Source organism: Lampris incognitus, chromosome 3 (genome assembly GCF_029633865.1).
Source record: "Lampris incognitus isolate fLamInc1 chromosome 3, fLamInc1.hap2, whole genome shotgun sequence".
Taxonomy (NCBI): domain Eukaryota; kingdom Metazoa; phylum Chordata; class Actinopteri; order Lampriformes; family Lampridae; genus Lampris; species Lampris incognitus.
In genome coordinates this window covers 14,993,001-15,019,400 of record NC_079213.1, presented here as the reverse complement: position 1 = coordinate 15,019,400, position 26,400 = coordinate 14,993,001, and the positions used below count along the sequence as shown (strand labels likewise).

At 44.2% G+C, this 26,400-nt stretch overlaps 1 protein-coding gene across 1 annotated transcript; it reads left to right on the top strand.

Annotated features, from left to right (window-relative positions):
* Positions 1 to 1,490: 1,490 nt before the first annotated feature.
* Positions 1,491 to 24,788, top strand: pkp2 (plakophilin 2). The gene is made up of 13 exons (XM_056277466.1): positions 1,491 to 1,806; positions 6,827 to 6,897; positions 7,561 to 8,177; positions 8,743 to 8,881; positions 9,909 to 10,116; positions 10,882 to 11,059; positions 16,333 to 16,450; positions 17,572 to 17,733; positions 18,805 to 18,981; positions 19,696 to 19,849; positions 20,448 to 20,640; positions 21,747 to 21,834; positions 24,027 to 24,788. Exons 1-13 carry the CDS (start codon positions 1,590 to 1,592, stop codon positions 24,093 to 24,095), a joined length of 2,391 nt encoding a protein of 796 aa, XP_056133441.1. The 5' UTR covers positions 1,491 to 1,589; the 3' UTR covers positions 24,096 to 24,788.
* The last annotated feature ends 1,612 nt before the right edge of the window (positions 24,789 to 26,400 follow it).

The following is a 26,400-nucleotide window of genomic DNA, read 5'->3' as shown; positions in this document are numbered from 1 at the left end:
GAAGTGTGAGATGGTTGTCTCTCTAGCTGAGCATGCTTGTGTGTCCAACCCATGTGCCAACGGAGGGACCTGCCACAAGGTTCCAGCCGGGTTTGAGTGTCACTGTCCAGCTGGCTGGTCTGGGCCCGCTTGTAATAAAGAGACCTGGCTGCGCCCCAGTACACCTGATGGGGCTGTAAAACCGGAGGGTTTTTCTGCACACTGCATGGACCATTCCATGGCGATTACTGGCAAGGTAAAGGGAGGTGGCATATGCTTCTTTTTTGTAATTAACAATTCATGGTGCACTGACCGACTGACCAACTGGGAATGTTTCTCTCCAACATGCGATCACTGTGCAACAAACTAGACCAACTTCGCCTACTGGTGGGGAAGAATAGAGGCTTTTCTTCATCTTGCGTTTTGTGCTTCGCGGAAATTTGGCTGTTTGGATCGCTACCGGCGCCCCGGTGGCTCACCTGGTAGAGTACGTACCACATAAGTTTGAGTCCTTAACGCAGCGGCCTGGGTTCGAATCCGGCTCGGGTCCTTTAGGGGCAGCACAGTGGCGCAGTGGTTAACGCGGTCGCCTCACAGCAAGAAGGTACTGGGCTCGAACCCCAGGGTTGTCCAACCTTGGGGGTCATCCCAGGTCGTCCTCTTTGTGGAGTTTGCATGTTCCTCCCTGTGTCTGCGTGGCTTTCCTCCGGGGGCTCCGGTTTCCTCCCACAGTCCAAAGGCACGTAGGTCAGGTGAATCGGCCGTACTAAATTGTTCCTATAGGTGTGAATATGTCAGCCCTGTGATGGGCTGGTGGCCTGCCCAGGGTGTCTCCCTGCCTGCCGTCCATGACTGCTGGGATAGGCACCAGCATTCTGTGACCCCACTTGGGATAAGCGGCTTGAATAATGGATGGACTCATCAATCGACAACCCCACTGCAGCTCCCCAAATGAACGGCATCAAAAAAAAGGTTACCTCATAAAGGTTATGTCCTTGTCCCCATTCACAGCCTTATAAAAGTTAACTTTAGTCTTTTAGTAACTGTGAGGTGAGTAACTTCATGGCCTTTACTTTCAGCTCGGAAACAAGCCATGTCAAGTACGGGGTCACTGTTTTCATTGGTGGCAAGGAATATTCACTTGGATGTATAAGGGGTATTTAATGTGATGTAGGTCAGGTGAATGGGCCATACTTAATTGCCCCTAAAGTGTGTGTGTGTGTGTGTGTGTGTGTGCGTGCGTGCGTGTGCGTATGTGTTTGCGTGCGTGCGTGCATCTCCCCGCCTGCCGCCCAGTGACTGCTGGGATAGGTTCCAGCATCCCCGCGACCCAAAAGGGAGGGTAGGGCGGTTTGGATAAGGGATGGGTGGGTGTTCCAGTGTTGCAGGGCCACGGCAGCCTCCCCTCTCTTGAGCGCGCGCGCGCGCGCGCGCGTGTAAAACGACACCGCGAGACAAACCACACCTTCGGTTTCAGGTGGCAGCGCCGCTCCGAACAGGAGCGCCGTCAACACTCACCTGGCCGCTCCACAAGATTAGCACACAACAAAAATGAATACGGAAGATAAGCACACCTGAATGAAACGCGACGACTCTGAAATAAGCGGACAATGAACGCGGAGAAACTCCCAATGGAAGAGGTGGTCTTCAAGTCGGTTTTGGCAGCGCAGGACTCCGCGTCGCTGGCTGACACCACTCTGGCTCTGCCGCCGGAGGAACACATAACCAGCCCGACGAAGAGCCCGCGTTCCGACGAGCGGACTTCCCGACTGCTGCAGCAGGTCCAACTCACACTGGCACGAAGGGGGAAAAAGACGACTTCGCTTGGTAAAACAAAAACAAACAAAAAAAAATATATATATATATATTAAGCCCGCCTTTCAGTTCCTCGTGAGCCGGCGATGAGTCTCGTTTCGATTCAAATCTAAAGAGCGCGTGGGTGTAGTTGTGCGCGTGAACTAATGTATGGAGGACTTCTCGCGTTGTCGAGACGTTTTGGCCCCCTGTCTTAAACAATACCACACAGCACAGAGTAGCCAGGCTGAACCAGAGACCAGGGAGCTTTGCCATTATCAGCCTACGCTTTTGTTTTATGCCGGAATGTGTGTATTTTAACATGGCAATGCAGTCTGCTGTTGTTCTTTGTCCAACAGGTTTATGTGAAATGACAGGCTGTATACTGACAGCTGAGAAAACTTGGACGACACAAGAAGGAATATGATATTCCTTGCTAAATTTTATTTTTTGGAGGTTACATTTGATTTGTTGTGTCCTGGTCAAGATTTAGTAGACTGAGACTGTGTCAAAGATACTGAACATTGACGATTCAGCTCATTTCAGGTCCTATAGGGCCCTGTCTTTCTAGTTTAATCTGTTTTATTTTGATTCATGCCATTCTGTTTTATTGTTATTTTATATCTTCTTTACGCTGTTATTTTCCCTTTTGGGTTTTCTTCCTTAATCGTTACCATCTTCTCAGTTAATGTAAAGTGCATTGCATTTTAATCTATGAAATGTGCTATATAAATAAAGCTGGTTGGGTGGTTAGCCAATTAGTTGATTGTTTTTGTTTGTTTGTCTGTTTTAATCTATTTTCAATTTAACTTCTAAACTTGAAACTACGTTCAGTTCTTTTGAGGCTCTTATTATTCTAAGTCCATCTTCCTCAACCACAAACAGACTAATCAGTCCAGGTTGTGATATACCCCCTGGCTCATATTATTTCTTGAATAATTTGGAGAATTTGTCTCAGGTCTTGTTACTCATTCTGATGAGATTCTAATTCTTGGCGATTTCAATATTCATCTGAACAGGGCTGGTGATCCTCTTAGGTAAAGCCTTTCTGGCGCTTGTTGATACTTTTGGGTTCGCTCAGTTTGTTGTCGACTCATTGCAGTGGTAACACCCTTGATTTTGTTTTATCCAAAGGGATAGGGATAACTGTTTCTGATCTGAATGTCTTACCAACCACATCTTCTGTGTCAGATCATTTTCTCATTAAATTTGAAGCATCATTGGCCTGTCCTGTTAGTGTCGGCACAGATGTAATTGCCACTTGCCACATTGATCTGTCCACTGTAGCTGCATTTGGCCAGCAGTTGCCTGAAGTCTTGGCTCCTTTCACGGTAGAGACAGACTGTGCTGAAAATCTCACTAGTGATTTAAATGTGGCCCTCTCTAGTTTCCTGGATTCAGTTACACCTCTCTCTACCAGAGCTAGGTGACTACACTGTATAGGTCTACACCCTGGTTTAACAAAGAGAAATACAGGCATGCTTTATCTGCTGCGAAAGCAGCATATCTCGCTCGCTTAATCAATATTAATAAACATAATCCCAGATTTCTCTTTGACACTGTAGCTAAATTTACTAAAAAGCAGCCGTCTATTAGCTGCTCACCATTCACGGTCCACGAATTTCTAGACTTTTTCTGCAATAAGGTTGATGAGATCAGAAACAAAATAACTTATTCAACTCCAGCTACTCCTTCAGATCCTGTCTCACCAAATTCATATCTATACAATAAGCCACAGATAGTCCCTGGTATTATCTCTCTTGATACTTTAACTAAGCTTGTGTCAACTTTTAAATCAACTACTTGCCTGCTTGACCTTTTACCAGCAAAACATTTTAAAGACCTTTGGCCTTTACTGGGACCTACAATGCTAGGCATTGTTGATTTATCACTTACTATTGGCATTGTTCCCAGCAGTTTTAAGACAGCGTGGTCAAACATTTACTTAAGAAACCACATCTGGATCCAGGGTCTCTTAATAACTATCAACCAGTCTCTAAGCTTCCATTCTTTTCTAAAGTACTAGAGAGTTGTGTATCAACAACTTTCGACCCATATAGAAGGAAACTATCTATATGAACCTTTTCAATCGGCTTTCAGGGCCTGTCACTCCACTGAAACTGCTCTGACCAGAGTGATGAACAATCTTCTACTAGCTATGGTGATTCCACCTCTGTGCTGTAGGGGACCTCAGTGCAGCCTTTGACAACACTGATCACTCTATACTATTAGACAAAATAAATTGTAATTTTGGTGTCTCTGGCTTAGCTCTCATTTGGCTTAAGTCCTACTTATCTGGAAGAACACGGTGTGTGCTATAATAATATTACATCAAAATTCTCTGACGTTAAATATGGCGTTCCTCAGGGCTCAGTTTTTGTCCCTTTTCTTTTCTCTCTTTATGTGTTACTGCTTGGCCAAATTATATGCAGTCATGAATAAATTTCCATTGCTATGTGGCTGATACCAGCTGTATGTTCCGATAAGGGCTGATAATCATACTCAAATGACTGATTTAGAGGCCTACCTGGCTGCTGTGAAAAATTGGATGTCACTACATTTCCTGCTTTTAAATTTGGATAAAACAAATGCTGGACATTGGCCCTGCTAGAAACAAACACGAATTTGGGCAAGTAAAAGTAACACTTGACAACTCTGTGATTTCAAAAAGTTTGGTAGCCAAAAATCTCAGTGTTACCATTTGTTCCCAGTCTTTCCTTTGATAAGCAAATTAAAGAAATAACCAAGACTGCCTTTATTCACTTACATAACATAGGTAAAATTCGGTCTTTCCTGCCCATAGCTGATGCAGAGATTCTAATACATGCATTTGTTTCATCCAGACTTGATTACTGTAATGTTCTGTTTTCAGGTCTGCCTCATGCTAGTACTAAAAATCTTCAGATGGTTCAAAATGCTGCAGCTAGAATCCTCACTAAAACTAGGAAATTTGACCATATTACACCAATTCTTGCCTCCCTTCATTGGCTCCCTAGCCATGTTAGCTCAGACTTCAAGTTGCTTCTGCTAGGCAGCACAGTGGCCTGGTGGTTAGCACTGTTGCCTCACAGCAAGAAAGTCCTGGGTTCGAACCCCAGGCTGTCCTAGGTCCTTTGTGTGAGGAGTTTGCATGTTCTCCCAATGTCTGCGTGGGTTTCCTGCGGGTGCTCCGGTTTCCTCCCACCATCAAAAAAATACATGCATGTTAGGGTTAATACTCCTGTCTGTGCCCCTGACCAAGGCAATAGGAAAGAAGAACTGGAGTTAGTCCCTGGGGACCCTGGGCACTGCAGCTGCCCACTGCTCCCATACAATAGGATAGGTTAAATGCAGAGAACTAATTTCATTGAAATCAAACAACTGTGCAAGGACAAAAATAAAGTCACTTTCTTCTTCCTTCTTCTTGTAAAATCCTACATGGGCTTGCCCCATCATACCTGTCTGATCTCCTTAAACCGTATATTCCACCTTGAGCTCTCCACTCTCAAAATACAGGGCAACTGTGTGTACCCAAACTTAAAAAGAAGTCATCTGGTGGCAGGTCCTTTTCCTATCGGGCCCGTTCTTGTGGAATAAACTGTCTGCTGCCGTCAGACAATCAGAGTGTTTTGAGTCCTTTATATCCAAACTTAAAACTCATCTTTTTGCCTTAACCTACAATTAGTTGCCTTTAAATTGAGTACTTCACCACCTGTACTGCATGGCGAGTTGGTTTCTTTCTCAATGAATTTACCAACCACTGTTCTGCTGATGAGATTATATAGATTATTGACTATTGCACCTGCTCTCCTTTCTCTCACATGTATTTTCTGTCTCAATGGTGTCTTCTCCTTTTCCTTCTCTTTTGGGTGTGAATGGTGCGACGTGAGTCTCCCTTGTGTGCATGTGTAGTCTGTCCTCCTCCCACGTGTCCATGGTGACAGTGGTCACCACCTGGACACTGCTTGGCATCCTCCTCATCACATTCTTTATATAGCCTATAAAGCCATATAATTTTGTTATCCAGTTTCAATGTTATTTCCTTCTCTTTCTCCGGTGTGTGACTAATGTGTTTTCTTGTCTCTGCTCCCATGTATGTGAATGGTGTGATGTGAGTCTTCCCTGTGTATATGCGTAGTCTGTCCTCCTGTCAAGTCTACATGGTGATGGTGGTCGGGCGCTCAGGTCCCGGGTTGTTCCAGGGGCATTTGGACACTGCTTGGCATCCTCCTCATCATATTCTTCACATATCTTATAATTCCATTATAATTCTGTTATCCTCTTTCAATGTTGTATTCTGTAAATTGTGTTCTATTCTGTCCACACAACATCCATTGCACGTCTGTCCATCGTGGGAGGGCGATCCCTCCTCTGTTGCTCTCCCTGAGGTTCCTTCCTATTTTTTCTCTCTGTTAAAGGTTTTTTTTTAGGGAATTGTTTCTTATCTGATGTGAGGGTCTAAGGACAGGATGTTGTGTTGCTGTAAAGCCCCCTGAGGAAAATTTGTAATTTGTGATTTTGGGCTATACAAATAAAAATTGACTTGAAATAAACATTGGCTTGTTTATTTTGTATGCTGGGCAGCTATTTATGGTGGATGGTTATTTATTGGAAAAGACATTATTTTTTATGTGGGCAAATCAAACTGTAAAATGATACACTCTGCAGTTAATACCAATAAACAAGACTCAATATATTGTGCCAGGCTAATTTAAAACTAACTTAAAATCAGGTAAATCAGTTTTAGATTTTCAGCCAAAGGGAATGAAGTGGTTTTGGAAGGCATTATGATAAATGCACTACATAGCACAACACTGTGTGTTTGTCAAGTTTTCGAAGAAATCTCTAGCAGTCCTTTCTGGTCTGCTTCAACTTCCACCTTGTTCCCGACTTTTATACACAGAAATTAACACAAGCCATTTGGTGGTCACGTTTATTCTAAGTAGACTCAAGTATATACATACCTAGGCTATATTGGTGATAAGATTTAGTACAATGTAAGCACCATGTTGGACCTACTTGGTAATCCCCAAGTGAAACGGGACACTAACAATACCGCCTCGACATGTTTCAGGTAGTGTCCATTCACAGAAAAACGCAACAAGGTACCCTGATCCTAAAGATGGACCCTCACCAAACTTTAAGGCAAGTTACAGTCTCTCTGTCTCTGTCTGTCTCTCTCTCTCTCTCTCTTTTATAGGACACATTTATCTAGCTTCAGTAATAATGGTGACCTAAACTGTCCGGATTAAATCTTGTGCATGTGTAAGTACAGAGAGCAACAGTCTTTAGACAGATGGGTGCGGGGCGGCACTTAGGCGGTTTTCAAGCTTTGAATATATCCAAATTGTGCTTCCTTCTGCACTCAGCCTACAAGGCGGACATTTTCTCTAGATGTTTTTGCACTGCGTTCAGCTTAATGATTAGTCAGTGTTGTCGGCATGTTAACCCAAATTCAGTGTTATAATCACACATTACATAATTATGTAATTTGATGCTTTAAATGGCTTTATTCTTCTGGATGGAGTAATGCACTCAGTCAGTGGATTATGTCTGAGCTCATCACATGCTTTTTTATGTTCTGTAACACAACAAGTTTCACGTTACCAAACATGAATTGGACTAAACAATATTCAAACAGATTGCTTTACTCACACCGAGATATGATTAAAACTTCAAAATAAGAAAGGCTTTAACAAATTATGTTTTACTACTGGAGAAATTTTTTTTATCGCACACTGACTTGCAGCAATGAAATAAGCTTCACAAAGTATGTGGTCGAAGTGAACTTCTCACAAATTTTAACAGGTAAGTGGACTGGGCTTCGGCAATCAGTCTCTCTCAAGTGGTCTTGAGCGGAGACCAACCAGGAGGGTTGAGGTATCTCCTTTGCCCAGCCCGGGGTTACCCCGCCACCACTTGCACTATGGGACCCTTCAATTCGGGACCTACACCCTCCCCAGCCCGAGTCAGCCACAGAGGATGTGCGGCCTCCTGGACCGCTCCTTTCGGTCTGACTCTTTTCGGCAGTATGCCTTCTCCGAGGTGCCGCATGGCACTCGGTTTCACACATCCATTCATAATGCTGGACTGTCCTCTCGAGGAGCAACCTTCAGCTGCAGGTCCGGCAGACAGACGGCAGTGCCACAGCCCCTTTTGGCTGACACCACGCACAATACCCTCACTGGCTCCATCCAAAGTCCCCGACAGATGGACACCCAAACCGAGAGAACAAGTAGTGTGCGGAGAGCCACGCTTGGCTCTGGCCAGCATAGAGACGGGTTTGCCTGGCCCGCCAAGTTCAGGAGAGACGACCTCGAGCTTGACAGACAAAATTCATATCCAGCCTCAGTGGGCAGCATGGAGGTGGACTGGGCGAAGAGAAGGGAAGTGGAGGCGGTACAGATAAAGAGCGTTACAGCACCGTAAGATTTTCTCCTTGTGTGTGTGTGTGTGTGTGTGTGTGTGTGTGTGTGTGTGTGTGTTCTTGTTCAGCTATGTGTGTAAGGATCGATTTGAGTTTAACCCTAAGAGTCAGGACATTTCTGCAAAATGGACATTTTGGCTCCTCACTTCTTCAAGAGCCTATTTCAGGGTTAGGATTTGGGTTTAGGGTTACAATTAGAAATAGGATGAGGTTCAGGTTAGGGTTTAAGGTTAGACATAAAGTTCTGATGGATAAGGAATGAATGCAGTCAAGGAGGTGTCCTCACAACTATAGAAGTACCTGCGTGTGTGTGTGCGTGCATGTGTGTGTTGGGAGCAGTTATGTAAGAGTATATTTTTATGAAATTGTTCGGCAAGATTTTATTTACAATTTTAAAATTGATTTATGTACAATTTAATCACAGAAAACAAGCCACTCAAAAAAAGTGAATAGAATTAAATGGTCATATGCTGCTCTCTTTGGTTTGTGTTTTTGGCCTATAAACTGTATATATTCATATTTAAGATATGTTATGTGTCCTTCCTGGTGTCTCGGTCCTACAGGAGGGTGGCAAACAAGGCTCCAGAGCTGACAATAGAGAGGGCCGTGAGCCTGCTGACACAGGACGACGAGGACACGCTCATTACCGCAGCCAGCTTCGTTCAAAATCAATGCTTTCATAGCGAAGATGCTAAAAAGATGGTATGTTCGATGGGCTGTCATGTGGGACACACACACTACTCTTATACTGTTGTGACCAAGTGATTAAATGAAGTTGCTGAGCATAAAAAAGTGAAAGCATTTAAAATCATGACAACGATAGAAAAAGTCGGGGCGTCCGGGTGGCATGGCGGTCTATTCTGTTGCCTACCAACACGGGGCTCTCCGGTTCGAATCCCCGTGTTACCCCTGGCTTGGTCGGGCGTCCCTACAGACACAATTGGCCATGTCTGCGGGTGGGAAGCCAGATGTGGGCATGTGTCCTGGTTGCTGCACTAGCGCCTCCTCTGATCAGTTGGGACACCTGTTCAGGGGGGAGGGGGAACTGGGGGTGGGGGGAGATAGCGTGATCCTTCCACGCACTACGTCCCCATTGGCGAAACTCCTCACCGTCAGGTGAAAAGAAGCGGCTGGCGATGCCACGTGTATCGGAGGAGGCATGTGGTAGTCTGCAGCCCTCCCCGGATCGGCAGAGGGGGTGGAGCAGTGACCGGGATAGCTCGGAAGAGTGGAGCAAATGGCCGGATACAATTGGGGAGAAAAAAAGGGGGGGGAATCAAAAAAAAAAAACAAGATAGAAAAAGTCAAAGTAGATTTTCACAAGCAGTTTATTGTTGACAATGATATTTCTGTCACATAGATATCTTTCTAAATTGAATGCCGTAAGTAAGAAATTTAGCTCAACCCTATGTGGAGATATCACTTCAAGATGAATCAGAATTCACGCTACAATGAGCTGTGGGTGTACGTCGGTTAGACTTCCAGGTAATAAAGATGAAAAACCAGATAAACATGAATTTCATCTCGGTGACAGATGTTGATACGAGTCACGATGACGTCCGGCTTTTGTATGGCAGCCTTTATGACTCACTTATCTCATTTGTTTGTGTGTATATTTGCTAAATAACTGGCTAATACTGTAGCTCTTTCTCTTCTTATCTCTCTCAAGCGCTCTCTGTTTGATATGTCTGTCTAATTCATTCATTCTTTCTTTCTTTCCCATCTCTAGGTGTTTTATCTCAACGGGATTCCCAAACTCCTGCACCTGATCCAAAGTGACAGTGAGGACGTACAGCTTTTTGCCGCCGGGGCGTTGCGTAATTTGGTCTTCCAGAACAACGACAACAAGATGGAGGTGAAGGAGAACCAGGGCCTGACCACCGTACTTCATGTCCTCGAGACCAACCACAACGTAGTGACCAGACGGCAACTTACTGGTCAGTTTCTACAGAAGAAGAGCTTTATAACCGGACACGCCACAAAGCAATCCTTTGTTTGCTGACTCAAATCTAATTGAACCTGAAGGCTGTCTTTAAATTGTGATTTAGTGTACGGGATAGTTTTTGTTTTTTATCACTGTCAGCTTCTTGTACAGGGTTAAGTACGTTGTCATAGTCCCAAATATAATGTGATATAAAAAAGCCATATCCAAAATATGGCTCACCAATATTGTGTGAAGGTTTTTAGTAGATGCTGGTAGCAGAGTGTTTGTACATGTACAGGATTCCTGTAGTGTGAGACTGTCATCTCCTGAAGGGTTTTGACATGTATTTTACAGACTTTGTTTGTGGAGAGCCCATCATTCATGGATATTGTTTCCTCATGCGGTCACCAGCATTATGAAAGAAATGACTAATAACTTAGTACCATGCAGCAGCAGGGTGGTGTAGTAAGTTGAGAGCCGGTCCCAGAACCGGAGGTTCGAGTCCACATGACAACAGATATCTACCCTGCTGAGGTATCCTTGAGCAAGACACCAAATGCCTCACAGCTCCATTACCTTCACGGATTCATTTTCTTGCAGGCAATAAGAGCTTTAGCCATGCCTCATTGGCTCAATTCACCTCACATTGCATCCTTTACAATGGGACAGTTGCACGTGTGTATATTGTGACATCAATTCTGAAATTATATGTTGTTGAGCTCAAGTAGGATATCACTGAAAACAAAAACTACAACTCTTCTCTCAAATTTTCTCTAAGGATTACTGTGGAACCTGTCATCCCACGACCTTCTGAAGGACCACCTCTCCAGAGATGCCTTGTCCATCCTCACCAACAAAGTCCTGGTCCCCTGCTCGGGAATATCCGAGGGAGAAAAACCTAAAGATGAACTCCTAGCCGACCCGGACACTTTTCACAATGCGACAAGCTGTCTGCGGTAGGCTGCTTTGCTATCTATAAAACGGAGTACTTGCAAAGCTCTCACAGCGTAGATTGAGAAAAGGAGATTGTTTAAAAAAAACGATATTCAGTTGCTCCCAGGATAAAATAAGGTATCAAAAAATTTACCCAGAACCAATCCATGCCAAACAACATTTTATTGTGTCTCGATTCTCTGCCTTGGATGGATTTTATACATGCTTTTTTTCACTGGCCTAAAGGTAGGAGTCTACATTCATATTCAGTGTAAGTAAACAGATTTCTACTCAATATTGTCTGACTCTTCGAGGTTTAGTTCTGATAATCTTTGCCAGCTGTGGGAAAGTGTTGTGTACCCAGTTTCATGGCTGGAGTTAAGAGTTTTTTTTAAGGCCTGGCTATCTTTACATCATACAGAATTTATTTCATGGCATTAAAAAAGGGCAGTATTTAATTAGATCTTAGCGTTTACCCGGAACTGGAGACGTTTTATGGTTTAGCCCAGCTTTGCTATGGGTCCGTAATCTCCCGTCATAAAGCTGATTCTTAATTAGCATTAATCAGAACCCGACTACATTGAATGTTGTCCAACTAAAGCCAGACACAAGAGAACAAGCAGGCCCCTTTATTCCTATAGTGCCACTCAGCAATCTTGAGGGGAGATCCTGTGGGGGGGAACTCATCTGCTCGTGTGTTGACTGAGACCAGGAAGAGAGAGCGCACATTACACCAGTTTTAAAGTCTCCGCATCGGCTGCCTGTTTTCTTCAGAATTGATTGTAAGATCCTTTTATTGGTTTATAAAGCTCTTAATGGTCTTGGTCCTACCTATTTATCAAATTTGCTTTTAGCCCATGAACCCTCAGGTCTTCTGGTAGTGGCCTCTTAATTATTCCCAAAGTCAGAACAAACCCCCCCCCCCCCCGGTAAAGCATCCTTTTATTACTATGGTCCGAGTCTCTGGAACAGCTTTCCTGAAGACTTGAGGGCAGCAAACTCAAGACCTACCTTTTTAGTTTGGCTTTTGATTACATTTTATTTATTTATTCATTTATTATGTACTTGTTTTAGTCCGTTCTACCTCTTCATCTATCCTTTTAAATTCTATGTTCTTTTCTTTTAGATACCCTATCTTTTATTTATGGTTTTACTCACGCCTAGACCACTCCTCTATAGATAATGTTTAGTATTTGCAACCATCTACCCAAGTCCTGCATTTATGGGCACCAGTCATCCGTTCTCCCGAGTGCCGAACAGCAACAGTCAATGAGAGTCATTTGCATAGACATGAAGAGGATGTTAGTGCACATAGTCAATCATTTGTTCAATCAAATGTTTTGTTATTGTTATTTATGAATAGATTTTAGGGTTAATTCTTCTTTTTCTTTTTAATACCCTACCTTTTATTTATGGTTTTACTCATGCCTAGACCGTTCCTCTCTTTTAGTATTTTATTGTTTTATTGTGTGCGGCACTCTGTGTTGCATTTGTTTGTATGAAAAGTGCCGCACAAATGCAGTCTGATTGGTTTGATGGCTCCTGATCCATTTCAGTCAAAACAACAATTTGCAAAAAGTAAACTGGGATTGTCAGGGGTACGCAGATTCAATCTTTACCACCCAGATTCATTTGCAGGCAGATTAGTTACATCAACCCAGTGTCAGAAGGTCCTGGGTTTGAACCCCAGGGTTGTTCAACCTTGGGGGTCATCCGAGGTCATCCTCTGTATGGAGTTTGCATGTTCTCCCCGTGTCTGCGGTGGGTTTTCTCCGGGTGCTCCGGTTTCCCCCCACCGTCAAAAAGACCTGCATGTTAGGGTTAATACTCCTGTCTGTGCCCCTGAGCAAGGCAATGGAAAGAAGAACTGGAGTTGGTCCCCGGGAGCTGCACGGCGGCTGCCCACTGCTCCTAGCTACACAGCTAGGATGGGTTAAATGCAGAGCGTAATTTCCCCACGGGGATTAATAAAGTATCTATATATTTAAAAAAAAAATGTAAAAAAAATCAACCCTAAAATATAAATAATGTTTAGTATTTGCAACCATCTACCCAAGTCCTGCATTTATGGGCATCAGTCGTCCGTTCTCCTGAGTGCCGAACAGCAACAGTCAATGAGAGTCATTTGCATAGACATGAAGAGGATGTTAGTGCACATAGGCAATCATTTGTTCAATCAAATGTTTTGTTATTGTTATTTATGAATAGATTTTTTTTCTCTGTTCATTTATCTTTTCGGCCGATGCAGCATGGTAGATATGCAAATGTTTTTATTCATATATAAGTGAGAAGCAATCTCCATGTGTGGGTCCAGCCTTAGGGGGCAGACAAACAAGCTAGGCCTGCTGGCATGTTGGCAAACTGAAACCATTCATAAAATGCAAAATGCTCTTTTGTGCTCTGCCTTTCTTGCGCTCAAGTGTAAGCTCTTTGAGATAGTTGCCTTAGGTTTGTTGCTGAATGTTCATTTATTCTTTGGAAAACTCAGTATTGCTCATTGCTTTACCGAGCACACCTCAAATAGAAAGATAAGCCATTCGGGCACTTGTAAATGGACTGCATTTATACAGCGCTTTTCTAGTCTGCCAACCACTCAAAGTGCTTAACAATGCATGCCTCATATTCACCCATTCACACACACATCCATGCACTGATGGTGGAGGCTGCCACGCAAGGCGCCAACCTGCTCATCAGGAGCAGTCAGGGGTTCAGTGTCTTGCTCAAGGACACTTCGACACACTCTCTGGAGGAGCTGGGGATGAAACCAGCAGCCTTCCGATTACTAGACGCCCCGCTCTGCCTCCTGAGCCACGCCGCCCCTATCTATCACAGCCATACAACGAAATTTATTAAGAAAAAATACAGACAAACGACTAAGAAAATGTTACTTCACTTATTTGGATTTGCATTTCGAAACTTATGTAGATTAAATTTATGAAATAAAATTAGAAGCATTTAGCACATCTTCCATATGCGCTTATCTTACTTTCAAGCATTGCATGAGAATTTGCAAACTGAGTTGTAATACTATTCCTGGACCCTCACATGTATCCGTGACTGAAATGTTGTGGTCAAATACCATAAGTCATTAGAAAAAAACAGAATATATAAATGGAGCATGAGAGGCGGTTTTATTTTTTAAATTTTTTTTTTATCCCCCCCTTTTCTCCCCAATTGTATCCGTCCAATTACCCCACTCTTCCGAGCCAACCCGGTCGCTGCTCCACCCCCTCTGCCGATCCGGGGAGGGCTGCAGACTACCACATGACTCCTCCGATACATGTGGAGTCGCCAGCCGCTTCTTTTCACCTGACAGTGAGGAGTTTCGCCAGGGGAACATAGCACATGGGAGGATCATGCTATTCCCCCCAGTTCCCCCTCCCCCCTGAACAGACGCCCCAACTGACCAGAGGAGGTGGTGGTGCAGCGACCAGGACATGTGCCCACATCCAGCTTGGTAACACGGGGATTCGAACCGCCGATCCCCGTGTTGGTAGGCAATGGAATAGACCGCTACGCTACCCGGATGCCCCGTGACTGAAATTTTGTGGTCAAATACCATAACTCATTAGAAAAGAACAGAATGTATAAATGGAGCTTGCAGGGCTGTTTTAGAAGGGCATTTTGTGCGCAGTGATCTTAGTAAACAGTACTGCAAAGTCCAGTTGTTAGTTTGCATGAAATAGAGGAGACGGGTGAAGTGAACTACATTACACAAGCCTGTACTGTCTGTCCCTCTACCGCGCCATGCTGTCGGCATGAAATGGAGCAGTAGAAATGGCTTTGAATACGCAGCTTAATACAATTTAGTATAAAAAAGTATTTCTTTTTCACATTCTTTTCAAATGAAGGGAGGAAAAGAAACAAAGTAAACCGCACGACTGCCTGTAAAACTGGACAACCATTGTCTGTCTCCACGCAAGCTTGAACAGAACAGAAACAGCACAAGACAGATTACAACGGCAATCTACGCAAAGGGTGAAACTATGAACTGGAAAGAAAAGTTGTTTAGTCGCAGCATTACATTTGAAACAAAAAGGATAGTTAGTCCTCTAGCTCACTTGATAATTTTGTCACATCAACTTCTTTTCCGCGTGGGAGACAATGGGAACACAACTTAGCTGTTTGGTCTGTGTTCATGTGCAAGCATGGTGGCCTCCAGTTAGCCATGTGTTTGTTGAGACAAAGACGCCACCTCCCCATTTACAAAACAGGAGCTGTCAGAAGTACCACGTCCCTTGCAACAACGGCTAACTGAAAGACTGAATTATTCATCGGGCCCTCTCCTCCTGTCCACATCAGTGAACTGGACTCAGTCAGCCCTCACCGACCCATGCTATCCAGTTCTCCATATCACATTCAGAACCTTCTGCAGTCGGCAGTTCTCTCACAACTGAGTAAAACATACAGATGGATAGAAGGATAGATCGACGGATAGGTAGATTCTTTATTGTCCTTTGTTGCCACAGCCTGTGAAATGGTGAATTCCTTAAATTCATTTCCCATCACAGCATGAAGTACTTGTTACAGACTCAGTGTCAGTCCCCGGTGTTGTCTGATTTATTCTCTTTTTGACCATTTTCTGACTTTCTGACTTGGTTCAGGTGAGCTGTCATGTCAAAGTCCCAATATTTTGGGCATCCGGGTAGCGTAACGGTCTATTCCATTGCCGACCAACACGGGGATTGCCAGTTCGAATCCCCGTGTTACCTGCGGCTTGGCTGGGCATCCCTACAGACACTATTGGCTGTGTCTGCGGGTGGGAAGCTGGATGTGGACATGTGTCCTGGTCACGGCACTAGCGCCTCCTCTGGTCGGTCGGGACACCTGTTCAGGGGGGAGGGAGGACTAGGGAGAATAGCGTGATCTTCCCACGTGCTACATCCCCCTGGTGAAACTCCTCACTGTCAGGTGAAAAGAAGTGGCTGGGGACTCCACATGTATAGGAGGAGGCATGTGGTAGTCTGCAGCCCTCCCTGGATCAGCAGAAGGGGGTGGAGCAGTGACCGAGACGGCTCAGAAGACTGGGGTAATTGGCCGGATACAATTGGGGAGGAAAAACGGGGGGAGAAAAAAAAGTCCCAATATTTTTTACATCCCTATCATTGTGTATTGATGATTTCACCGAGTTTAGAATATTTTATGAATGATCATTTCTCATGGAGTTGGAGTCTTACATCAGCCGATAAAGAGCAATGCTTGTATTCCAAGTAATGCTGACATGTTGTATTCAAAAAAGTCCCATGATTCCCAGATGTGCCTCAGTTAAAGTGTTGCTGAACTCTGTTGTTTCCAGAAACATAAGTTCAGCCGGTCCAGACTGCAGGAAGGCGATGAGGGAGTGTGAGAATCTGATTGACTCTCTGGTCTACTATATCCGTGGCACCATAGCGGACTACAAACCAGATGACAAGGTAAAGTGGTCAACACAGTGAAACGCTCCCAGCAAGTTCAGTCGGTTCATCTGGACACAATGTTTAGTGAGAGAAACGATTATTGACTATGCGTCAAGTCAGTGAAAGGTTGTTTTTTTCAATTAGCGACGCAATTAACATCTCAATCTACCTTACTTAGCAATTAGTATTCCCCTTAAATTTCATGATAAACAAAAACACCTTGACTGTCATTGCATTTTTGGGAATATATTTAGTAACTTATAAGTAATTTTCTTTATCACCAACCTGTACTACTGCTATTACTACGTTATAGATATAAGGTTTGCCAAATTTTCCCCACCAGTGCAGTTCAAATTATAATCTGACAAATAGATTTATCTCAACATTGCATTTTTAAACAATCATATCTTATACTCAGCAATTCAGACTCTGCTCCAATGATAATGTCTATCTATCTAATGTCTGTCTATCTATCTATCTATCTATCTATCTATCTATCTATCTATCTATCTATCTATCTATCTATCTATCTATCTATCTATCTATCTATCTATCTATCTATCTATCGTCCATCCATCTCACTACTCTATCTACATGTGTATGTATGAGCAGCGTGGCATATTTCACCTTCCATGAGGGATGAAGTACAACTGTATGCATTAAAAAAAGTGTTCATTAGTTATTCGTTATTCTAATGAGGCAAGTAAAAAGGTGTGGTGTGTCTGTCGTTTCGACCTTCAGCAGACTCAAAATGAACAGGCATTGCAAATGCTTTGCACCAACACGATGGAAAACCATGTTGACAGTTTTGGTGAACTGGAACATTAGTGAGGGAAAAGGAGGAGAGGATAGGCAGAAGAATACAAAAAACAAAAATACAAAACTTGGAAAAGGGCATTGCCAAAAGGTAGTGGTTTCAGTTGTGTTGGTGCAGTATATTTGCAATGCTACGTGCCTTTACTTGCTTAATGAGAATAAAGCATATTATTTCATATGGATAGAGAGTCATGCTTCATCCCTCATGGATTCTACCCTTATTTATAGAGCTGCCCCTCTAATCCGGGTTGCATGGGAATGAATTTTTACCTGCCGTGCAGCGTGCAACTTGTCATTCGTACACCCGCTGATATCCTTTCTAGGCCACGGAGAACTGTGTGTGCATCCTGCACAACCTGTCCTATCAGATTGAGGCAGAGCTCCCCCAGAAGTACTTCAGAGATCTCTATGAATCTCGACAGAGTCTGGCCCCCAAGCCAAAGACCCCCGGCTGTTTTGGTCATCAAAGTGCCAAGATCACAGAGGTAAATCCCCTCCTTCCAGATTCCAGGCTGACAGTATAAAGGTTTGTTCTCATGGGGTGCGAGTCCTTGATGGCAATATTCAGTGAAACCTGACGATTCAGTGAACACTTAAAAGACCAACTCTCAGGTATATATATACATTTTCAGTGTTTCACCAAGTTTATTTCTGCCTGCAGCTTCTGCTGTGTACAGTACTGCGGATGCGTATATATGTGTTTGAACATATGTCGTGCGAAGATAAACTTGTTTTCTGATTTGATGAAGTGGTGTTTGGTTTTGAGGTGAGCGCTTCATTGGCAACATACTATAGTGCTTCATCTGATAAAAGGACAAACTCGACTGCAGTGACTTATCCTGAAATAGTGCCCAAAGCACAACCACACTTGCATTAATCATGTAACCACCACATAATTTAGTGTCATGTGCTATTGTGAGTATTTGATTTCTTTTCAAATGAAGGTTTAATGATAAAAAAGGCTATCATTAAAAAAATTAGAATAATTACATCTCAACTACCAGGTCTTACTTACCCCAGTCCCTGCATTCACACACTTACCCTAAATCTCTCCCATCCTGCACATTGAGAACAAATACCCAGACGGGCATCAGTAACCAAAAGGTCAGAGAAATCGGATTGTGATGACACCGCTGTCAGTTGAATTCCTGGATCACGCAGGGAAATCTCGCCAGGGAGAGGGAACCTGACCCCCTCCCAAAAAAAAAACAAAAAAACAAAACAAAAAACAGAAGGCGTTATTAACAGGCTGTAAAATAGCCGGCCTGCTCTGTTAATTGTTAATTTTACCTGCATAAATAATATTTGAAAATACACCAGGGCTCTCCCTCTCTCTCACTCTCTCTCTCTTCATATCTATCTACGTATATCTATCTATCCAACACACACACGCACACACACACACACCTGACAAGGAAGACGAGATAAACAAAAATATATATAATATGCTATTGAATATTAATATGCAGCATAATAGTTGTCCAGTGGTGACGTCATTGACCCACTTCAGCAGACTAAAATCAGCTACAGTACTTTCTTTTATCCGTTGCTCCCAGCGTATGGAGCGGCAGCACCCCCTGCTGGAAGACAAGGCCAACCCTCAGGGCGTGGAGTGGCTGTGGAGTGCCATCACGGTGAGGATGTACCTGTCGCTGATGGCTCGCAGCATCCGGCACTACACCCAGGAGGCCGCCATGGGAGCCCTGCAGAACATCACAGCTGGAAACGGACTGGTGAGGATGGACGGGTCCAGCTGCTGGCCCACTGTTAGGCAGAAAATGTGAATTCAGTCATCTAAGGAGAAACAAAACAGCCGGCAGGGAGTCGAAACGGCTGGAGTTCAACATTGTCGCTATTCGTGAAGGCTAAATGGGAATTTCTGCACAAGCTGCTGTACAGTTTGGGTTTCGAGGTCAGATAAGAAATGTTAGTTTGGATTAGTCGAGAGTGAGTGTGTCCTTTCATCTAAATGTGTCAAGAAATGCAGTTGAAATACTTTGATATACATATTTGCTAACATAAAACAGATTAACAGGCTTGATAATAAACTACTGCATAGGAGGGTTATGATTGAGATGAAGGCACAAGGGGCATCTATGTTCTGAAAATGACTTCATCCTCCAACAAATAGACCTTTTCATCAACAAAAAGTTGTTTTTTTCCCATTTACACGTGTGTGTTTTAATTTTGTGTCACATTTTTGAAGGCTTTTGCTTGGTGTTAATGTTAAGAAACTTACACATTGTGGAAAATTGTCTGCTATTACTTTGAACTGAAAAATCCAGTGATAGTGTTGAATGCAAATAATCTTTTCCAGCGGTGCTTCGGTGGTATGTGATGAAGTGTGGAAATAAAACAAACAACTTTTTTGAAGCACAACAGTAGAATGATTTGTTTTCTGTAACTGTCAGTCATTTGTCCGGCGTGTGCTGGCTGTGTTTTGGCAGATGACTGAAGCGATTGCCCACACCATCGTGCAGCGGGAAAACGGCCTTCAGCAGGTCAGGAAGATGCTGCAGGAGGAAAAGAGAGATGTGAAGCGGATGGCGGTATCTCTCCTGAAAAACCTCTCCCGCCACAGGGAACTGCACCCTGAGATTGGTGATTTTTCATTTATACTTGGGAGACTCTGTTAGTTTTGTCTGGATTTTACTCCTCCACTTGGAATTTGTAAAAACTGAGAGGAAACTGTTCATGCACTGGTACCTGAAATCACCAAAAAAAATAGATATAAGAAAAATATGTTAACATGTAGGTACTAGCACAATGATGCAAATTATGTTATTATGGTATAAATTGAAATTAGGATATAAAGCAAAATTGCAAATCGTCAGCACTTGTCTGTTACGAAGGCAACTGAGGAAAAGGGTGGATAACGCAGTTATTAAGTCACAGTTTGAAAACTGGCAGCCTGTCCAGGATGTCTCCCCGCCTGCCGCCCAGTGACTGCTGGGATAAGCTCCAGCATCCCCGCGACCCTGAGAGCAGGATAAGCAGTTTGGATAACGGATGGATGGATGGATGGATATGAATGCTAACATCTAGTACATCTAGTTTTGCCATTTCAACCAGCTGCTGAATTTTCCTCTCGAGTAGTCCTCCGCCGAATTGAAGCACCTTGGTTGAATTGAAGCTGCTTCGAAAGTGCCGGAAAAATGTGTTTATTCTTCCATTTTGTTCATTTCTCGTCACTCTAAAGTCAAACAGGTGTTACCAGAGCTGGTGTGGATGCTGCCAAACTCCGACACGGGCACTGACTTGCCCACTGAGGTGACGATGTCCCTGTGTCACATCCTCATTAACCTGAGCCAGAACGAGACGCAGAACGTTAAAGCCATCATCAACCAGGGCGCCCTCGCGAAGATCATCAACATCAGCACCAAGGACAGGGGGTGGGTTTGTGCGCGCCGTATCACTTAGTGACATATGTAGAGGTGCACTTTTTTTTTAAAAAAAATCTTATTATTTTACTTCCCTTTGAAGCACATTATTCATGTGCTTTGAAAGTGAATCACAAGTAAAGATTTTTTTTGGTGGCAGCTGAGTGAGGCATGTCTTCATCTTTTCACTTATTTCATACCAATAAGATATTTCTGTCTTAAAAGCAACAAAACTGAGGTGTTTTGTTGGAGACTCTGACACATCCAGACCATCAGGGTCTCAATTTCTAAACTCACTTTTTATAACATTTTTGAAATGATTGAGTTTTTCTTCAGCAGAATAATATAAAACCCAAAACCTGCCTAATATTTACCTCTACACTGAGCCTTTCCTTGCCAGCTACACTGACCTGTTGGGCAAATGCCTATTCTACAATAGTCCAACTCCCTTACACACTTACCTGTCATACTTAACTAAACCTACCAGAACAAATATGATTAAAATGTCAAATTAACCCCTCTTAACAAATTATGGCCACTTTGGCCCTCCATATTTGAAAAATCCTAAAAATTGCCCCTACTTGTGCCACATGTCGAATGAAACGTTCCCACATCATTTGCACTAAAATCGGTCTTAAATCTCTTCACATTTCTCCACACATTGGTGGCATGGTGGCCCAGTGGTTAGCACTGTCGCCTCACAGCAAGAAGGTCCTGGGTTCGAACCCTAGGACTGTCCAACCTTGGGGGTCATCCCAGGTCGTCCTCTGTGTGGAGTTTGCATGTTCTTCCTGTGTCTGCGGTGGTGCTCCGGTTTCCCCCACCATCAGAAAGACATGTATGTTAGGGTTAATACTCCCGTCTGTGCCCCTGACCGAGGCAATGGAAAGAAGACCTGGAGTTGGTCCCCGGGCGCTGCACGGCGGCTGCCCACTGCGGCTGCCCACTGCTCCCAGCTACACAGCTAGGATGGGTTAAATGCAGAGCAGAATTTCCCCACGGGGGATTAATAAAGTATATCAAAATAAAAATGAAAAAAAAAGTTCTTATAAAGGACTAAATTTAACTCTCTGATACCTGCAGACACCCTGAAACAGTTTCCCCTTGTATCTCTACAGTTATGGACCATCAAGGGCAGGTCAGGCCGCTTGCATCCTGCTGCACAGCATGTGGAACCACAGCGAACTGCACGGGGCCTACCGGAAGGTGAGCACTCACACATAACCCCCGAATATGACACAACGCTAATCTGGATCCATCCCATGTAAGAAGCAATTCACACCTTACCTTCAAATATCCCATGTGCACGACTGTTCACAGCAATCCCCGATCCCTTAATCATCACTTCTATTGGGGGCTGTGAGCTTATCAGTCATCAAAAACAAACGTGTTTGCAATCTGTGTTGAGCAATGGTGGTGGTGGCTTTGCTGTCATAGTTGGAAAACTGTTTTTTGTAAATGTGGCTATGTTGTGCAGTTGAAGCACGGATTCAGTATTCAAATTTCAACGATCAACAGACTTGTAAAGTCAGATACAGGGTCAACTCAGATGCCTTATTGCAGCTGCAAGGACAGTGTTAGAGAGCGAGAGGAAGAGAGAGGGGAAGAGAAAGAGAGAGAGAGAGAGAGAGGTTGAAATGTTTCTCTGTAGTAAATGAGGGCAGTCTCTCATCATTGTGATTTCATTTCTGCCGTATCATGGCCGGTTCTGGAGAGCAAAGGCATCTTTGTCTCTGGCCTTATCAGTACAGTTGACCTTCAACGCCTGAGATAGCACCAGGTTGGGAGTGTTTGTGTCATCCCTAGCTTGGCTTGTGTACACTGGATGGGACATTCTGTCCAGCAGCCCTGAAAATAAATGATAATATGACTTTTGCCTACCACATGCCTCCTCCTATACATGTGGAGTCACCAGCCACTTCTTTTCACCTGACAGTGAGGAGTTTCACCAGGGGGGACGTAGCGCGTGGGAGGATCATGCTATTTCCCCCCCCCCCAGTTCCCCCTCCCCGAACAGGCGCCCCGACAGACCAGAGGAGGCGCTAGTGCAGCAACCAGGACACATACCCACATCTGGCTTCCCACCTGCAGACACGGCCAATTGTGTCTGTAGGGACGCCTGACCAAGCCAAAGGTAACACGGGGATTTGAACCGGCGAACCCCGTGTTGGTAGGCAACAGAATAGACCGCTATGCTACCCGGACGCCCTCCCCTAATATTGTTTTAGCCAAGCAGAAAACGGCTGATAAGCAGGTCCAGTAGATCAATGGCTGGAGGGGTTGTATAATACCCAAGAGGAGGACCGCTGTTGGACAGTCAGCTCTTTCAACGAGGGCGGTTCACACAAGGAATACAGTAAACTAGTTATGCACACGAGAGACTGCAACACTCTGAAATGATGATTCAAAGACCATCAAGTGTGTGGCCATGCTCTGTGAATGACCTCAACAGCCTGATGTGTTTTACTTATTTCAGTATTACATCGGGTGTGTACCATTGTTGTCTCCGTTTCTATGTGGTGTCATTTATTTATACAGCATGTGTGTGTGTGTGTGTGTGTTTGTGTGTGTGTGTGCTTGTGTGTTGTAGCTGAACTTATCTGTGCACATCTGCTGTCTTTACTGTACGTGCCTGGGGACTAATGTTGAAAATTAACCAAGCAGGCCAAACTGGCACATTTACTGAAATGTTTCTCAACACGTACTGTCCCCGTAAACCGATGCCAGACCAAGCTAAAGCCAAAAGATGGAGAAAGTGTTTCAAAATATTTGCTTCCTAGCAGGTAGGCATCATTTGCTTCTTTGTTGTGCGTCTGTTTGTAACTTTTTAAATGCCAGCTTCACACGTTTGTGTGGGCCAAGGAGGTGCGGCTCCATAGATTCACAGTGAAGAATTTGCACAAAGTGGAAGCATTGGCTCCAGATGTCCCTTCTTTATTAGACAGCGATAGCCGAGAGAGAGACAGGAAAGGCAGGGGAGGGAGAGGGGATAACATGTAGCAAAGGTCCCGAGCCAGATTCGAACCCAGGCCGCTGCGGTAAGGACTCAGCCTTATGTGGTACCACTCTACCGGGTGAGCCACCGGGCCGCCCCCGTATGTCAATTCTGAACCCGACCGGGGCCGTTCGGTGGTGTTGACATGTCAGGGTTGATCCCTTTCTGATGGGCGTACCTCCCAGGGTCGTACGTTCCCAGCCCATTGTAGGGAAGGGTATACATAGAAACAGTGGTTTGGGATGTAGAATGAGTCAATAGGCTTGATTCATTTGGATCCTTCTGGCGAATATTTTCATGAACCCAGTCATACCGCAAGACCCTGAAATTCTCATCTAGGCCCTTGAAAAGTTGTGTGATTCTGGAAAATGTCATATGGGTTTAATACCTCCTCTCTCAACAGGCTGGCTATAAGAAAACCGATTTCGTCAATGGGAGGACAACAAAGGCTGTTAACGCATCGCGAGACTAAGCAGAGGGCAGGAAAATGAACCAAGGTTGCGGAGAATTGGTGGAGTTCGTTAGTTTGGTCCCGTCACTCAAAGCACTGCTCTTTTGTATTGGAGCCTCTATGGAGATGCAATCAACCAAAAATTTCTTAATGGAAAATTTTGAGGTTTTGTTCATTACATTTCTTTACCCGGCTACTGTCAAATACCAGAATCAAGTGTCAGAATAAAAGGGCTATTTCACTTTGTTGGGTTTCCTCATGAAACCGTGAATAGATGGTTTCACTGAAGAATCCAAACCAGCAGTTTCAGAAAACCAAAGGCAAACATGTCACGCTTCCACCGAATGTGAGTTAAAGCAATTGAAATTAAAATGTCAAAATATTCACGTATCCTGTTACTGTAAAAAAGATGTATTTTGTAGTGTTTTCAGTTTTTGTGTTTGTATGCGTTAGCTCCTCTGGAGCCCCGGCAGTGGCAACGTCACAGGTCAGATTGCTTCAGTAAGTTTTCAAGCACTTCAGGTGTCAAATATAAGTACACACATTACTAGAAAAAAAGAAAGAAAAAAACCTACTACGTCAGAAGCTACCTTAGAACTAAGTAATTGTGAAGGATGATAATTAAAGAAGGAAAAGCATTGCTACTTGTCAATCTAATTTAGTTTTATATGTAAATGTACATAAGTGACTTAAATAACCTGATTTACTGCAATAAAAACAGCTGATCTTCATTCTTCGCTGTCTGACTTGAATGGTTTACTGACGTGAATAAATCCTTTTTAAATTATGTTTTCGGGGGTGTCCAGGTGGTGTAGCAGTCTATTCCATTGCCTGCCAACATGGGGATCACCGGTTCGAATCCTTCCAGCTTGGTTGGGTGTCCCTACAGACACAATTGGCCGTGTCTGCAGGTGGGGAGCCGGATGTGGGTACGTGTCCTGGTCGCTGCATTAGTGCTTCCTCTGGTCAGTTGGGGCACCTGTTTGGGGGGGGGACTGGGGGGAATAGTGTGAACCTCCCATGCATTACATCCCCCCGGTGAAACGCCTCACTGTCAGGTGAAAAGAAGTGGCTGGTGACTCCACGTGTATCGGAGGAGGCATGTGGTAGTCTGCATCCCTCCCCGGATCGGCAGAGGGGGTGGAGCAGCAACCAGGACGGCTTGGGAGAGTGGGGTAATTGGCGAAGTACACTCAACGGTAGCGGAAGTGCTCAACAAATAAGGAGCAAAATAATATAATAATAAAATAACAATTATATATATAATATCTACTACTACTGCTACTAACTACTATTACTACTACTACTACTATTTTCGGCTGCTCCCATTAGGGGTCGCCACAGCGGATCATCCGTTTCCATTTCTTCTTGTCTTCTGCATCTTCCTCTGTCACACCAGTCACCTGCATGTCTTCCCTCACCACCTCCATAAACCTCCTCTTTGGCCTTCCTCTTCTCCTCTTCCCTGGCAGCTCCATATTCAGCATCCTTCTCCCAGTACACCCAGTATCTCTCCTCCACACATGCCCAAGCCATCTCAATCTTGCCTCTCTTGCTTTGTCTCTAAACCGTCCAACCTGAGCTGTCCCTCTAATATAATCATTCCTAATCCTTCCCTTCTTCGTTACTCCCAGTGAAAGTGTTAGCCTCTTCAACTCTGCCACCTCCAGCTCCGCCTCCTGTCTTTTCGTCAGTGCCACTGTCTCCAAACCATATAATATAGCTGGTCTCACAACCATCTTGTAAACTTTCCCTTTAACTCTTGCTGGTACCCTTCTGTCGCAAATCACTCCTGACACACTTCTCCACCCACTCCAACCTGCCTGCACTCTCTTTTTCACCTCTCTACTGCACTCCCCGTTACTTTGGACAGTTGACCCCAAGTATTTAAACTCAAATGCCTTTGTCACCTCCACTCCTTGCATCCTGACCATTCCACTGTCCTCTCTCTCATTCACACATAGGTATTCCGTCTTGCTCCTACTGACTTTCATTACTCTTCTCTCCAGTGCATACCTCCACCTCTCCAGGCTCTCCTCAACCTGCACCCTACTCTCGCTACAGATCACAATGTCATCCGCGAACATCATCGTCCATGGAGACTCCTGCCTGATCTTGTCCGTCAACCTGTCCATCACCATTGCAAACAAGAAAGGGCTCAGAGCCGATCCTTGATGTAATCCCACCTCCACCTTGAACCCATCTGTCATTCCAACCGCACACCTCACCATTGTCACACTTCCCTCATACGTATCCTGCACCACTCCTACATACTTCTCTGCAACTCCTGACTTCCTCATACAATACCACACCTCCTCTCTCGGCA